The sequence below is a fragment of the Leucoraja erinacea genome, chromosome 13 (genome assembly GCF_028641065.1).
Source record: "Leucoraja erinacea ecotype New England chromosome 13, Leri_hhj_1, whole genome shotgun sequence".
Taxonomy (NCBI): Eukaryota; Metazoa; Chordata; class Chondrichthyes; order Rajiformes; family Rajidae; genus Leucoraja; species Leucoraja erinaceus.
Genome location: NC_073389.1, coordinates 7,342,456 through 7,359,024, shown reverse-complemented (window position 1 = coordinate 7,359,024; position 16,569 = coordinate 7,342,456). Strand labels below are relative to the sequence as shown.

General features: G+C 42.1%; 1 protein-coding gene across 3 annotated transcripts in view; it reads left to right on the top strand.

The window, feature by feature from the left end:
- The first annotated feature begins 2,939 nt into the window (after positions 1–2,939).
- glra2 (glycine receptor, alpha 2) overlaps positions 2,940–16,569 on the top strand; it is a 219,206-nt gene continuing 205,576 nt past the window's right edge. The window contains exons 1-2 of one of the 3 annotated variants that reach the window (XM_055644380.1): positions 2,940–3,575; positions 4,539–4,675. In XM_055644380.1, the coding sequence (XP_055500355.1) occupies positions 3,508–3,575; positions 4,539–4,675 (205 nt within the window). In that variant the 5' untranslated portion in view covers positions 2,940–3,507. Of the gene's footprint in view, positions 3,576–4,538; positions 4,676–16,569 lie in introns of those variants that run through there. The other 2 variants (XM_055644379.1, XM_055644383.1) reach the window with 2 other exon arrangements.

The window sequence follows — 16,569 nt, the reverse complement described above, 5'->3', positions numbered from 1 at the left end:
TGGCTCTCCTCAGAAGGCTCAAGTATACTCTTATATTTACTATGATTGTGCATAATCTATAGCAGGATTGTCACTGAACTGCATGGTGGCGCAGAGGTAGAGTTGTTGCCTTATAGCACTTGCAGCGCCGGAAACCCCGGTTTGATCCCGACTACGGTGGTTGTCATTACGGAGTTTGTACGTTCTCCCCATGACCGCGTGGGTTTTCCCCGAGATCTTTGGTTTCCTCCCACACTCCAAAGACGTACAGGTTTGTAGTTTAATTGGCTTGGTGTAATTATAAATTATCCTTGGTGTGTGTAGGATAGTGGTAATGTGTGGGGATCGCTGGTCGGTACGGACTCGGTGGGCCGAAGGGCCTGTTTCTGCACTGTATCTCTAAACTAAACTAAGCTAAACTACATGCAAAAAAAGAATTTCACTGTACTTAGATACGCATGACAATAAAGTGCCACTGAACCATAAAGTACCATTGAAGTAAACCTATGTTCTTTTGGAAGCTCGCCATCCTGTGATATCTATTCATCCCTCCACTAATCCATCCTTGTAAGAACATATGGGGATGGCTAATTGTGGACAAGCACCTATTCTTGCAAACATGGCTGGTGACGCAAGTCCTCTGCCAACCATACCTATCAGTAATTTAAATCTGGAAATAACAGAGTCATTTACATCCTCAAAGGAGTGAAAGGGGTTTTAAAGGTGTAAAACATTAAGTGTGTATGTGTCTCACATTGCAGAAGGATGCAGATGAGGTATATCCTCATCTGCCTGAAGAAGGGTTTCGGCCCAAAACGTCGCCTATTTCCTTCGCTCCATAGATGCTGCTGCACCTGCTGAGTGTCTCCAGCATTTTTGTGTACCTTCGATCTTCCAGCATCTGCAGTTCCTTCTTGAACACAGGTATATCCTTATATCAGGGGAGGCAAGAATGATGGTAACGATGTTTCAAACCAAGAATCTTGTTGTGTGGGTGCTGGCCAACCTGGTCAGAAATCTTGCACAAATGGTGGTCCAAGCGCAGTGTGTTGAATGATTTGTATTTGAGGAGGCGAATAACCATGAAGCTAGGCCTACCAAACAGGTTCCCATAAGCTCAGTCCCAAAGTGGTTGACAATTAATGGCGAACTAGCAACACATCGCCACTGATATAGATGGAAGCCCTGCTATAAATGTGGACATTACAAAGCGACATGGGGCACCGGCAGTGAATTAATTGTTGCAGTCGGCAAAATCTCAGAATTAATGACACTGAAGGCCAAGAAGGCCGATAAACTCAACACTAGAATACTTTTCAATATTCGGCCCATCCGGTAAAATTAAAAAGAGTCAGTTAGAAATGTTGATGGCGTGGGCACCAGATGCACATCAATAGATGGAGACCAGAAAATATGTTTTTTGGAAGTTTTTTGAAAATATGGAAGGGAAGATATATCCCATAAAAGACATAGAATATATAAAATATATCATATATTCTATATATAGGATATTATATCCTATAAAATAAGGAAGGGAAGATATATCCTATAAAATAGATTTTGTATTGTATAAGGTGTGCCAAGAAAACAATGTCCCACTGGGTAAAATTTGATCGCTAATCAATTTTTAAGTTCTATTTTTTAATTTCTATTCTCTTGCTTATGAAATCACACACCAGTCACACTAGAACGTATTAGGTATGTGCAATGCATAATTGAGTTGCTCAATTTCAATAATTGAAATTATCTTCAGCCGGTCCGCTGGGCTTGTCGTTTCCAGTAAACACATTAAGCTTCCAAGTGAACTTACGACACTCCTGTTGGACAACGAACAGATACATTCAATGAGACTTGACTGCAACATGCCCTGGATTCCATCGAAGATAGACACACAATGCTGGAGTACCTCAGCGGAACAGCCAGTATCTCCGGGGAGAAGGGATGGGTGACGTTTCGGGTCGAGTCCCTTCTTCAGTTCCGCTTGGTTACTCCAGCCTTTTTGTCTCCATCTTCGCGTTAAACCAGCATCTGCAGTTCCTTCCTACACATGCAGTTTATAATTGCTTCAGGGCAATAGCGATGGAAATATGTCGGGCAAGCAAAAGATAAACGTTTCTTACATTGTAAACGCTTCACTTTTGGTTTACGATTGAAAGATAGATAGGGGGCGAAAAGCCAATCACAATGATCGAAGCAATTGAATGAAATGGTACACGAAGGAATATCGGCCCTCATCACATTCCGATTGTTCTAACAGCAACATGTACAGATTCCATTCATCACAACAGCGGGAGGGCAGACATTAAAGTAACCGAACAGTTAATTTCTACGTTAAGAAGGCCACCTGCAACATTATTAGGTGAACTTGTGTAGGAAGGAACTGCAGATGCTGATTTGAACCGAAGATAGAGCCCTCTCAGTCTGAAGAAGGGTCTCGACCCGAAACGTCACCCATTCCTTCTCCCCAGAGAAGCTGCCTGCCCAGCTGAGTTACTCCAGCACTTTGTGTCTGTCTTATTAGGTGAACTTTCTATTTGTAAACAAAGGTACTTTGTGCAAAGGTACCAGATCTAGCCATCTTATTCCTATATATAAGGCCATCGTTTCCCAAATAGTCCGGTGTTCATCCGGAGTTTATTTTCCTGGTCTGTTAGACTCTGGGCGAACATATTGGGCAGTGAATGGCAAAGCAAAAATCCATAAGAATGAGAATGGTACAACTTTGTATTAACAGGTGGGCAACAACGCAGTTGAAAAAAATGTCAGGCTAATCAATCAGTTACGAGCTCTCGGTTTCCCAAAATGGTACTGATTCCTTTGAATTGGAGGTACATTGTATGGTCTACTAGTCTGTCCTTAAACATTCAAGCATCAGCCATTTACAGAATGAGAATGATGAAAGAGATTTACATGACTTCGCATTGCTAATCCTCGATCGCATGGACTTGTCCATCCATCTGAACACTTGGAGCTCCTTAGCAAGCCGGTCACGTCCCCATATAGAGGCTTGTAGACATGCGTGATGTTGGAGTTGCAAGCCCGGGAGCTGTCCAAGTGCTGAAATACAGTGGCTGGTCCGCTCTTCACTGACTTCAGCCGCTCTCTATCCCCCTCCCACTCCCACCCTCCTCAACCCCAGCGAATATGGTGCCGGCGCCTCCCGGAGGGGAGCCCAATCTCAACCGCTTCCCTCAACATGAAGTTTGATTCCTCCCGTTCCCCTGACGTCGTGTTTACGGAGGGGTTTTGGGAAGAGATGCCATTCTGACGCTCCTCACTCCCCACAGCAACAGCGCGATCTCCAAGTCTCCCGGCGCACGATGATACTGAGGACTGATGCCCTGCATTCTTCTCCCTCCGCCCGCGTCTCATTCGCCGACTGTTTGGGTGGAAAGCGTTGGATCTGACTTCCCCACACGATTTGCCGAGTGTTTTTTATTTGAAGAAGGGGGTGGGGTGGGGTGGGGAGAAACGTTGTTTCCAGAACACTGCGCTCGATATCAGACAGAGAGATAAGAGTTTGGCGGAATGCATCGACCAGTTGTAAAAATCCTGACAACAGTGTTCGCGTGCTTCCTGGAAACCAGCAACTTCAGGTATGGTCGGCATATAACACGGGCTGCCTGCCGTGCGTTTGGTCTCCTTTGCCTTTTTTTCCCACGTTGCGAGCATAACCAGGTCGGCGACTCGAACAATGGGGAATTGCACAGCGCGTAGTGAAGACTTCTTATGTATCATTGTCCTTTGGGCGTGCATTGGAGTAACAAAGCATCTCCCAGTCTTCGTGGATGGGGTTGTGACCGATCGAAGCCCGATATAGCATACACGCTGGAAGTTGTAGTCTGAAACGTGGGGGATACCTTAACGTAAAGCTCCCCACCCCCACCCCTTATTTGTTGTCCTTTAGCGGAGGGGCGACAACTATCCCTCTTCACCAGCACGCTATGTGTAGCGAAAGTTCTTGAAATCCCATTGTATTTTGAGCCCGGAGCTGCGAGCAGCATCAGATAATCGTAAATATTTGGAAGTGTAGCGACGCAATTTCATTTGTTTTCTTGATGGTTGGACATACATTGGTTGATTGTTCCGAATAATAGAAGAAGCCATTAAATATCCTCATATATCTCGCTATAAATGAATATCGCATATATCAATAATTCAATTGTGTGTGTTTTTACGTTGGGAAGGTCTCTTTGATGGAGCTCCGTATTACTTTGTATGCATTCCGAATGCATTAAAAAGCTCTGGTGATGTAGCTCTCAGCAGAACGAAACGTGTGTAGATTAAAATATGATTGATGTGTATCTTCCTGTGAAAGCTGTCTTTCACATGAATTTGCAACACATGGGCTTCATGGAAAACGTATGTGCAATTGAAATGAGAATCAGGCTGGGGACACTGTTGCTGGACGTATTGATCCTTTATTTGATACCGGGAAAACCCCCAAAATATTCCCGTTCAAACGGGCTGCCTTGTTGTCGCCCACACGGCATAATGTTGTGTATCTGAAACCAATTGTCAGCGCGGATCTGCCTAACGCCGGGTTGTGTGTTCTTCAGGTTAGCCCTCTCCAAGGAACATGATTCCAGGTCTTCAGCCAAACCGGCCTCGCAGACCATGTCCCCCTCGGATTTCCTGGATAAACTGATGGGAAGGACGTCTGGATACGACGCCCGAATCAGACCGAATTTTAAAGGTAAAACGGGGCGACCAATAATCGGCGCAGCAAGTCATACCCCGCCCATTGTCTAAATCCGTTCTGGGACCTCGCATTTATAATTTGCCATGTGTAAGAGGGGATATAGCGTAGCAGTTTGTTTTTTTGCGGGGGGGGGGGGGGGGGGGGGGGGGGGGTGAACGACGACTTTGGAAGACCCCCTGTTGCCAACTTCGGGCGAAGTGTAGCAACTTCACTTTGCAACGCCAGTCCAATTCGATTTGGAATATCACAAATGTACAAACGCGAATTTGTCATTTGGAAGGCAGTATCCGTTTTCCTGGCACAATGGTGCTATTTGTCATATGCTGACGTTTCCTTCAAAAACAGTATGCCCCGAATCGATGAATGAGAATTTGATGAGAAAAAAAAACGTGTATGTGCAGGTTACCCCCCCCCCCCCCTTCTAATGTTGACATAATATTTGCTTTATAAACAGAAAAAAAAACAAACTGGTATGCTATTTCCCCCGAGTTACGTAACGCGAGGTAAAATAGATGTCTATTAACACAATCTTTGATCTTATTGCCAACGCCAACAATAAATATGTGAATTAAGGGAAATAAATCGCAGTTGCAACTTGTTGATCATCTGAGTTACAGGCAACCCGTTTGTAAAGGAGATGTGATGATATACATGTGAATGCTTATGTCTAGTACTCCACCTGATGAATATTGATTGAAGACTCTCCGAATATTTATGCCACTGTACAGCGCCCAATAAACATTGCATGGAAGTGAACCAATCTGGTCAATCAGTTCAATCCACCTTTGGTTCACATACCTGGACAATTAGGGATTATTGGCTCCTTCGAGTTTTTTCACATTCATTGCTCCTTATTTCAAGTCCCTCATATGCAAAATCACAGAAGCCAAACTATTTGAAATTCAATAGAAATGCATGATGTCACTGCACAGATTACAAAGCCCTATGATGCTTAACTACAAGTCATGGGGATTATCAGCATCGGAGGATCAGATGCATTTAGTAACATGTAGGAAGGAACTGCAGATGCCGGTTTACACCGAAGATAGACGCGAAATGCTGGAGTAACTCAGCGGGACAGACAGCATCACTGGAGAGAAGAAATTGAAGCATTTAGTAATATAACAGCCTATATGTTACTGGTACCAAATACAATAAAATAAAAAACAAAGCTGAAGATATCAACCAGCCTTTAGGTGTTGAGATTAGAAATACCAAATGCCCATTCACTGCAGGTTCGTGTAGGACTGAAATAAGGAGCATTTAATGGGGGGAAAATCAGAAGAATGCCAATAATCCATAATTGAATGCTTGGCGTGCAGCTCCAAGACCCGAATGCTGCACTACACACTGATTAACCAGATTGGATGACTTACATGCAATGCTTATTGAATGCTGTAGAGTGTGGCGTAGAAGGTAGTAGATGCCATGCCAGGCTGAGATGCATCCCGTCAGAATATTTCATATAACATACCTGTAGAAGTTATAAAGAATGCTTATGGGCATGCCAAGTCTTCTCAAACACCTAAGAAAATAAACAGGCTGATGTGCTTTCATGAGCACCACATCCATGTGAATGGAGGGACCAGGTTAGGTTGTCGGTGATATGAATACAGAGGAACTCAAAGCTACTGGCCATCTCTACAGTAACTCTATTGATGCGGATAGGATTGCGTTTACCAACCACACACACACCCCCAACTCCCTCCTCCATCTGCAACAGTGATTTTCTTTTTGTTACTCATTGAGATGAGGACATCGCTGGAAATTGGGGCATTATTACAAGCCATTTTTTTCCTTGAGGAGTTATTGAGACACCTTCTTGAATCCCTGCAGTCTAAGAGATAAACACACTCCACAAGGATGTTAGGAGGGAGACTTAGGATTTAAACCCACAGGTAACAAAGAGGGCATGATACTTCGTGTGACTCAGAAGGGAACTTTGGAAGAGGTGGACTCCCATGGACATGCTGCCATTAGTGAGAGAGTTAAGAATTTGAGAAGTGCTGTTAAAGTAATCTTGCTGAGTTGCCACAGTGCAGCTCGCAGCCTATTCGTATAATTGGCTTGGACTGGAGGCCTGTGATTAGCTGTGTGCTTCAGGGTTCGGTGCTGGGCACGTTAGTGTTTGTCATTTATATCAATGATTTGGATGAGAACGTACACGGCAAGATTAGCAAGTTTGCTGTTGATACAAATGTGAGTGGTTTTGCAGATAGTGAAGATGGTTGTGAAAAATTGCAGCAGGATCTTGATCGATTGGCCAGGTGGGCGGAGGAATGGTTGATGGAATTTGATACAGAGAAATGTGAGGTGTTACATTTTGGGAAGTCTAACATGGGCAGGACCCACACAGTGAATGAATGGTAGGGCTCTGGGGAGTGTTGTAGAGAAGAGGGCTCTAGGAGTGCACGTGCATGGTTCCTCGAAGGTGGAGTTGCAGGCACGGTAGAATGGGTGGTCAAAAAGGCTTATGGCCATTCGTCTTCATCAGTCAGAGTATTGAGTATAGAAGTTGTGAGGCCATGTTGCAGTTGTATACGACATTGGTGAGGCCAAATTTAGGGTATTGTGTTCTATTCTGGGCACCATGTTATAGGAAAGATGTTGTTAAGCTGGAAAGGGTACAGAGAAGATTTACGAGGATGGTGCCAGTTCTAGAGGGTCTGAGCTATAGGGAGAGGTTGAGGAGGATGGGACTCTATTCCTTGGAGTGCAGGAGGATGAGGGGTGATCTTATAGTGGTGTATAAAATCACGAGAGGAATAGATCAGGTAGATGCATACACTTGCCCAGATTAGGTGAATTGAGGACCAAAGGGCATAGGTTTTAGGTGAAGGAAAACAATTTATTTGGAATCTGAGGAGTAGCTTTTTCACACAAAGGGTGGTGGGTGTATGGACCAAGCTACCAGAGGAGGTAATTGAGGCTGGGACTATCCCAGCATTTAAGAAACAGTTGGACAGGTACATGGATGGGACAGGTTTGGAGGGATATGGACCAAATACTGGCAGGTGCGACTAGTATAGCTGGCACATGTTGGCCGGTGTGGGCAAGTTGGGCAGAAGAGCCTGTTTCCACACTGTATCACTCTATGACTCTATAACTATCAACTAAATATGATCTCTGAATGTGAAGTGCCAAATAATAGTCCATAGTTCAGATAATTCCATCAATCTTATGGTGGAAGGTATCGTTTTCACACAAAGAACTGAAAAGTTTATCTTCATATTATTGAGCTTTATTTTTCTTGCATTTTGTGCAAATGTTATATTTACTATACCTATAATCAATAAAAACTGATGTTAATAAAACTGTCCAGAGCGCAGGAGAATGGGGGGTGATCTTATAGAGGTGTATAAGATGTTGAAAGGAATAGATAGGGTGAATGCACAGTTATTTACCAAGTGAAGGGGAATCAAGACCCAGAGGACATAGGTTTAAGGTGAAGGGTAAAAATATATTATGAACCCGACGGGCAACTTTTTACACAAAGTGTGGTAGGCACAAATTTCCGGAAAGCATAGTTGAGGCGTAGTTAGTGTTTAAAATGTTTTTAAAACTTTTTGGACAGGTACATGGATAAGATAGGTTTAGAGGGATATGGCCCAAATGCAGGCAGGTGGGACGTGTGCAGATGGGGCATTGCTGGGCAGCATGTGCAAGTTGGGCTGAAGGGCCTGTTTCTACGCTACATGATTCTATGGCTCCAATGTGTCTCTGTACTCCACATTTTTTAAATAACTTATACAGATATCTTTACATGCCAGATACATATAGTTACTATAGTAGTGTAAAACCCCAATTTTAGTATGTGATTCTCTTAAATATTACAATATTACAATTGTTGTAAATTTCCAAAATTGTGGCATGAAATTCTGGAGGCCAAAGTACAGTAATTTTATGTGTAAAAAAGAGCTGCAGATGCTGGTTTAAATTGAAGGTAGACACAAAAAGCTGGAGTAACAGGCAGCATCTCTGGAGAGAAGGAATGGGTGACGTTTCAGGTCGAGACTCTTCTTCAGACTCATTCATTTGATAATGGAATAATGGTTGTAAAATCCATAGATGTAAGCGCTCTGTAAAATATGAATCCATTTGACTGCAATTAAAGCCCCAAATTGTTAACAAAGTTTATTATAGACCATCAAGCAATAGAAACATAGAGGTTTATGAGATAGGTAGTGCAAATTGTGTAAATAGAGTGGTATTAATGGATGAGTAATTTTGTGAAGATAGGCAAGTAAAGGTGATGTATTTGGGGAAGGAGGGGGTATTTTTCATCGTGTTAAGGATGCTTCTGGATCAGTATTCCTTTAGGTTAAAATAGGGAAGCCGTTCAGGATCTAGTTACTTCAAATGAAAGTAAACAAGAAGTAATATAATGGGAAAAAGCAAGAAGAGAATATAAATCATAATGTAATTCGTTTCAGACTTAAAATTAAAAAGAAAAGCAAGAGTTATGGGTGAAGATGTTTGACTGGAAGAAAACAGGCTTCAATAAAGCGAGCAGAGGAATAGTGTAGCTAAATTAGATAATCATAGGAAAATGTGTCTTGGACGGATAGTCATAGCCATAGAGTCATAGAGCGAACAGTATGGAAACAGGCCCTTCAGCCCAACTTGCCCACACCGACCAACAATGACCCAGTTACACAGGTCCCATTTGCCTGCGTTCGGTCCATATCCCTCCAAACCTGTCCTATCCATGTACCTGTCTAACTGTTTCTTAAATCGGATAGTCCCAGCCTCAACTACCTCCTCTGGCAGTTTGTTCCATACACCCACCACCCTTTGTGTGAAAAAGTTACTCCACAGATTCATTTAAAAAAAATTCCCCTTCACCTTGAACATATGTCCTCTGGTCCTCGATTCCACTACCCTGGGCAAGAGTATCCACCCGATCTATTCCTCTCATGATTTTATACACCTCTATAAGATCCCTCCTCATCCTCCTGCGCTCCATGGATGAGAGACCCATCCTACTCAACCTCTCCCTATAGCTCACACCCTCTAGCCCTGGCAACATCCAGGATAGTGGGTATATTGGAGATAAAACTGTTAGGTGAGTTGCATTTTCTCAGAAATAGAGAAGGCACAACAAAGGTGAAATTCCTTGGATGAATGATAAACATTAAGATGATATTTAAATCTGAGACCTATGTCGTACAATTTGCAAATAATAACCGAAAGTAGTGAAGGGCCTGTCCCATTTAGGCTAGTTTTAGGCGACTGCCAGCGACTGTCATAGTCGTAGCAGGTCGCTGAAAAAACAGCGACTGGACCCCCCTTCGATGTAAAATTTGAAATAGAATCATTACTTTAACAACAAAAAGAAAATAAGTCAGCATGGCGACAACCTACGTCACCTGGCGACAACCGACGTTAACCTGGCGACAACTACGACAGCACCTAAGTCAGGAGAAGTCAAGCTACGCTCCTTGGCATCAAACCCATTGTCGCCGACTCTCTCCGAAAAATTTTCAACGTTGAAAATCCATCGGCGACAAGAAAGATGCTACGACTCTTTGGGTGTCTGAGGAGACTACTCACGACCATACAATGATACCCCAGTGACCATGTGGCAACAGCATAGTCGCCTAAAAAATAGCCTAAGTGGGACAGGCCCTTTAGCTAAGAAATAGCAAAATAAATGCTAAGCAGATACAAAGAGATGGTTGTTGGTAATGTAAAATTATAAAGCAAAAGAACAGTTAGCACAATGATAGGATCAACTGTAAATTAAGAAGAAAATCTTGCCTTTGAACAAAGGTGGAGTAGAGTTTAACAGGGTGATTTTTCTAGATTTGCTCAAAATCATGAAGTTGTATAAAGTTGCATGATCTGGAGGAAAATGTCATTCCAGATGAGAAGGAATGTCTTTAAAATGCTCCTGGTTCATTCAATGTAAAAGACACCAGGCTTTGATGATTTGTATTCTGGAGTACAGGGACAAAATCAAAGAGGTAGTGTTTGAAGGTCCTGCCACAGTCTATAAATTAGCCATGATATAAAAGTCATACATCTAAAAAACTTATTGAAATCATGTTTGGATACAAGAAAGAAAGAAGAAACTAAATTGGGGAACGGTGAACAAAATAACATTTAAAATGATGCACTTTGCAAGAATTAGTATTCGAGTCAAATTAACATTTACTAAGCATATAAGATAGAAAGAACTAGATGTTGGTGTCAGAATTACATGAACTAGGGTAATATGAAGTTTATGAGAAGTATACATTCCATGATGAAGCTAGCAGGCCAAGGAATCTCTTTCTCTGTTGTACTTTCTATGAAATTGATTAAATATTACATCCATCAATTCCAACAAAATATTTTGAAAATATAATAGAATTTACAGACAAAGGAATGCAATGTTGATGGATTTTTCACTTTTTCCGCTTTGTAATTCTTGTGATTTTCTCTTTGGGCATGACATAAAGAAAGATTGTGATGAATTTGAGGCATATCGTGTTAATCAGAATATTGTTAACTGCAAAATTAGATGGTTATTAGAAACTATATTTTCTGACTGGAGGGATATTGAATTCCTTCAGGGGTCTTACAGCTCTTATATTATTTGGACTGGAACAAAGGGACATGAGTGGGTATTAATATTTAACAACATCTGAGAAATAAGAAACATTGTTAGAATGCAGAAGGATTGCAAGCAACACCAGGAAGTTTTTTTTTAATTTTTTTTTTTTTTAATTTTTATTAGAAGTACAGTAAATTACAATAATACACAACAGATATATCATATTATATTTGTTGTACCACTTCGTTTTTCGAGCTTTAAAAAAGATAGAAATAAAAGAAGTAAGGAAAGTGAGCAAGAATCGTGAAGGTGCAGGAAAGTGTTGGGAGAAGAGAGCCCCTTAGGGAAGAAGTTAGAGAAGGAAGTAAAGAAATGAAATAAGACCTTAGAAAGAAAAGAAAAAAAAGGAAAAACAATCGCTCTATTGTAACACAAAACTCGCAAAAAAGGATATAACAACCGTGTTTTTTTTAAATTTTTATTTATTTTATACCCCCCGTTACCAGATCCTGGTACCATTTATATTTTAAATTACTATTGCACCTTATGCTTGTAATAGTTCCATAAATGCAGACCACGTCTTTTGGAAGTGGTCTGCTTTGCCTGCTAGGAACACCAGGAAGTTAAAGGTTACTAGATGAAGGGGGATTTTGGATAAAACCTGATACAGAAATAAATCATGCCTTGCATGTTGGGTGGAAAACTAGGTAAATATTCTCTGAAGGATCAAACTTTAAAGAATTTAAAGAGGAAGAATAGACTTAATGTTCTGAAATTTAAAATTTAAAAGTGTAATATATAGATGATTAACATTTCAAAACCCTAGAATGAATCTTAGCTTTATAAATCAGACCATAATACAAAGATTCATTGGTAAAATGAATAAGTAACCAGCTAATTCACATTTTATAGATTGAGAAAAACCTTCCATTCTTATCATATAAGGAAATTATACATTCATAGTTCATGATATTCAAGCATTAACATGATTGTTTTGCAAAAACAGAGGCGGGATAGATAAAGGCTGAAGGAACCCAGTGGACCAGGCAGCATCTGTGGAAGGAATAGATGCATGATGTTTCAGGAAGGAACTGCAGATGCTGGTTTACACCAAAGATACAGACAAAATGCTGGAGTAACTCAACTGGACACGCAGCATCACCGGAGAGAAGGAATGGGTGATGCGACCAAAACGTCACCCATTCCTTCTATCCAGAGATGCTGTCTGTCCCCCTGATTTACTCCAGCATCCTGTGTCTATCTTCAGTGATATTTCATGTTGGGATCCTGAGTTTTGAAGTTATGGACTGGGTCCGATGGTTCCTAGTGTGGTCCATGGAAAATGCTGAGAAAATTAACACAGAAAATCTCTCATTCTAGGTCAATGTTAGCCCACCCTAATTTAAGTAGGCAAGGAGCCTAGCGGAGAAGTTACTAAGATGTCCTCAGAGGTGAGGAGAGCCTAAAAGATGTAGGACTTCATTTTAACATTGGGTGGAAATCAGCAGGATGTTGCTGACGTCACAAACATACTAACCCAATTCAGGTTTAGTTTAGAGATACAGAGCGGAAACAGGCCCTTCGGCCCATTGAGTCAGCACCGACCAGAGATCCCTGCACATTAACACTATCCTACGCACATTAGGGACAATTTTTATACTTATACCAAGCCAAGCAACTTACAAACGTGTACGTCTTTGGAGCGTGGGAGGAAACCGAAGATCTCGGAGGAAACCCATGCAGTCACAGGGAGAACGTACAAACTCCGTACAGACAGCACCCGTAGTCGGGATCAAACACGGGTCTCTGGAGCTGCAAGCACTGTAAGGCAGCAACTCTACCACTACACCACCATCTCGCCCTAGTAGCAAGAGAAACATAGTAGGTGGGGTGCGAGCAGTTGAGACCCTGATTCAGGCAAATCCTACTTGTTCTATCGCTAGCTTGGTAGGAGCAGCAGTGGCTGGTGGGCAAAGTGGTTGGTGGTTGACAGGATCTCCTCAAGAAACCACTTGGTTGAGTCAGAAGGAAATTCTAAGACATCTTGCAGTCCAATCTGGTGTGAATTTTCCATATGAAGCCCAGAGGAGGAATGATGCCACAACAAGACACTTCGGGCAACTTGAAACCTGACTCTACTGGCTTGTCAGACAACTACTTTTCTGTGTAGGAAGGAACTGCAGATACTGCTTTACACCAAAGATAGACACAAAATGCTGGAGTAACTCAGCGGGACCGGCAGCATCACTGGATAGAAGGAATGGGTGACGTTTCTGGTCAAGACCCTTCTTTAGATTGAGAGTCACGGAAGGATATGGAAGGGTAAGGTGTGAAAACACGACATCAAAGGGGACGAATATCAAGGACAAAGTAGAATAGATTGTTGTTAGCCAGGGGAAGGTGACAATGAAGCATACAAAGATAAAATTAAATCAGGAGGACAGTCAGACTGGTCGCAGAAATAGGATGGGGATGGAATGGAGAAAGAGGGAAAGCAAGGGTTACTAGAAGTTAGAGAAGTCAATATTCATACCGCTGGGTTGTAAGCTGCCCAAGCAAAATATTGTTGAACCGAGATGAGACACTACGAGTTTGATCTATCTATTTGAAGGAGCTGCTTAGATACCTATTGTGCATTTAATATTGTAACCTGTCGATCTACAGTATGTGTGATTTAAGTGGGTGAATGTAAACTGATTTAAACTGCTCAACCTCTTCTAGGTGGACAGTTAAAGTTTCCCATATTATTAGAATAAGAAATATTAGGAAAGCTATGACAGAATTGTTCAAAATCTTGATGAGGCACGAGGAGATTTAAATCAATCTTCATGCGTTGATTTATGTATTTTAAGAAATTCATCAAAAGTCAGATATGATAGTGGGATTTAAGAGGTGATGGAGGGGCAGGGAAAAGAGGGATATGGATCATGTATAGGCAGGTGAGATTTAGGCATCATGTTCGGCACAAATATTGTGGGTCATGGGGCCCATTTCTGTGCTGTACTGTTCTATGGTCGATGTTCTATGTTCCATAGAAGGAAATGCATGGGTGATAATTGCATTATCCTGGCTATGCCTCTCAAACTGCAATCCCTCCCACCAATATGCACCATGGGAACGCCACCACCCACAGATTCCCCTCCAATTGATGCACAATCTCTTTGTACATTACATGAGCTTGTGCACCCAAACTGTAAATTCAATCCACTAATGAGTTATCATGATCTAGGGATATATGATTTCCTTACACCAGTTTATGAGCATCTTAGCATCAATTGAGATGCTCCATGTCCAGTAACACTGTGAGCAAAACATGATGCTGACCATACCGTCCCGATCCAGTAATTACGGACGAGCAGTAAATGCCAACGTTGTCAGTGATGCCCTCAGCCCGTAAATGGATGTTGAAGAAAGAGAATATAGAGAGTTTAATAGAAAGATGTTACACAGATGATTGCGATAACATAAATGTAGAACCTGGAAACAGTAATGGAAAATCAGAATTGCTTTTTGTCCTAGTACAACATTGTTTGAAACTAAAAGGATATTGAGTCACCTGGAAAATAGGTGGGGAAATGGCACAATAGTGATAGCTGTTACTAATGCACCAGGTTATTTAGTCTGAATACCTTGTTATGTTGTAAATACTGCATCTGATATTACATGGTCAAATTATGTATTTAGAATCCGGGCATAACCGGCATCAGTTTTCCACTGAAAATTGGAACAGAATCTTTGTAGATCATAATGAGATCAGCCTGATATTTCTCTGTCATAGTCAGGTGATGCCTTGTAATCAGACACTAAAATAAAAATCTATCATTATGGCTGCAATTTGATTCATTTCTGCTTCATTACTGGATACCACAACCAGAGCAGTCCTGAACGACTATCTACCTCGCAGAGTATTGAATGCAATTTATTGTCATTCAAACCTAGGTTTGAACAAAATATAATTTCTACAGTTTTTTACATTACAAAACAATCCAAGATCCACTTAACACAGTTTACATAAACATCCATCACAGTGAGTCTCCAACATCTCATCACTGTGATGGAAGGTAAAGTCTTTATCTCTTCCCTTTGTTCCTTCTCCCGTGGTTCAGCAGTCCAACTGCAGTGTTGAGGCGAACTGGGGCTCCGATGTTAAAGCCCCCGGCAGGCGATGGTAAGTCCTGAGCCCGTTTAAGCCACGCGGGGCGATGTTAGGCCCCGGCTCCATGCCCTTAAATCCGCGATTCCAGCGGGAGAAGTCGCCGTTGCGGAGCTCGGAAAAGTGGTCTCCCACCAGGGACCTGCGAGCTCCCGATGTTCCCGTCCACTGGGTCTGCAGCCGGTGCCTCCGAACTCCAAAAGTCGGGTCGCAGCCGCACGCCACCACAGCTCTTCCCGCTCCGAAGTTGGCCAGCTCCGCGATGTCAGTTCCGCAGGCTCTGCAACTGGAGTCCCCAGGTTAGTCCCGGCTGGAGGTCGCCGCTGGCTCCACGATGTTAGGCCCAACGACATCCGAGACCCGACAGGGAATAGTCAGGTCTCCGCACAGGGAAGAGATTTAAAATAGTTTCCCCCACAGCCCCCCCACCACCCCCCACATATACACAGCTAAAAAAATAAATAAAAACTAACTCAAGACATCCATTTAACAAGACAAAAATAAAAAAGGACAGACGACTGTAGTCGAGCCGCTGCCGTTAGGCACCGCCACTGTATACTGTATCATTGGTGGCCCTCGGACTATCCTTGATCAGGCGTTACTGGCTTTACTTTCCGCTAAACGTTATTCCCTTATAATGTACATTGCAAATGGCTCGATTATAATCATGTATTGTCTTTCCGCTGACTGGATGGCACACAACAAAAGCTTTTCACTGTACCTCGTTACACGTCACAATAAACTAAACTAAATTAAAACTAAACTAATCTATAGAACTGTGCAATCTCTGCTCCATCGCTCCCATCCTCAACACCTCTGGATCGTCAGGCTGCATGTCAGGATCCAGTTTTGGATGAGACGGTGAAACTGAAATTTTCATGTATTTTAGATAATTCAAACAAAGGACCTAATTACTAATTTTGATACAGAAACTAATTACTAATTTACCCATCTGTCTTTGGCAATACCAAAGTAACTTGTTAATTCTGCCGATATGTTGAAAAGAGGAACTGCAGATGCTGGTTTACCAAAAAAAGACCCAAAGTGCTGGAGTAACTCAGCGGGTCAGGCAGCATCCCCTGAGAACATGCATAGATGATGTTTCGGATCAGGACCCTTCTTCAAATTATTTCTGCCTATCTTAATTCATCATCTTATTAAAATTTCTAAAGTTGATCTGGAAATTTTGCACGCATA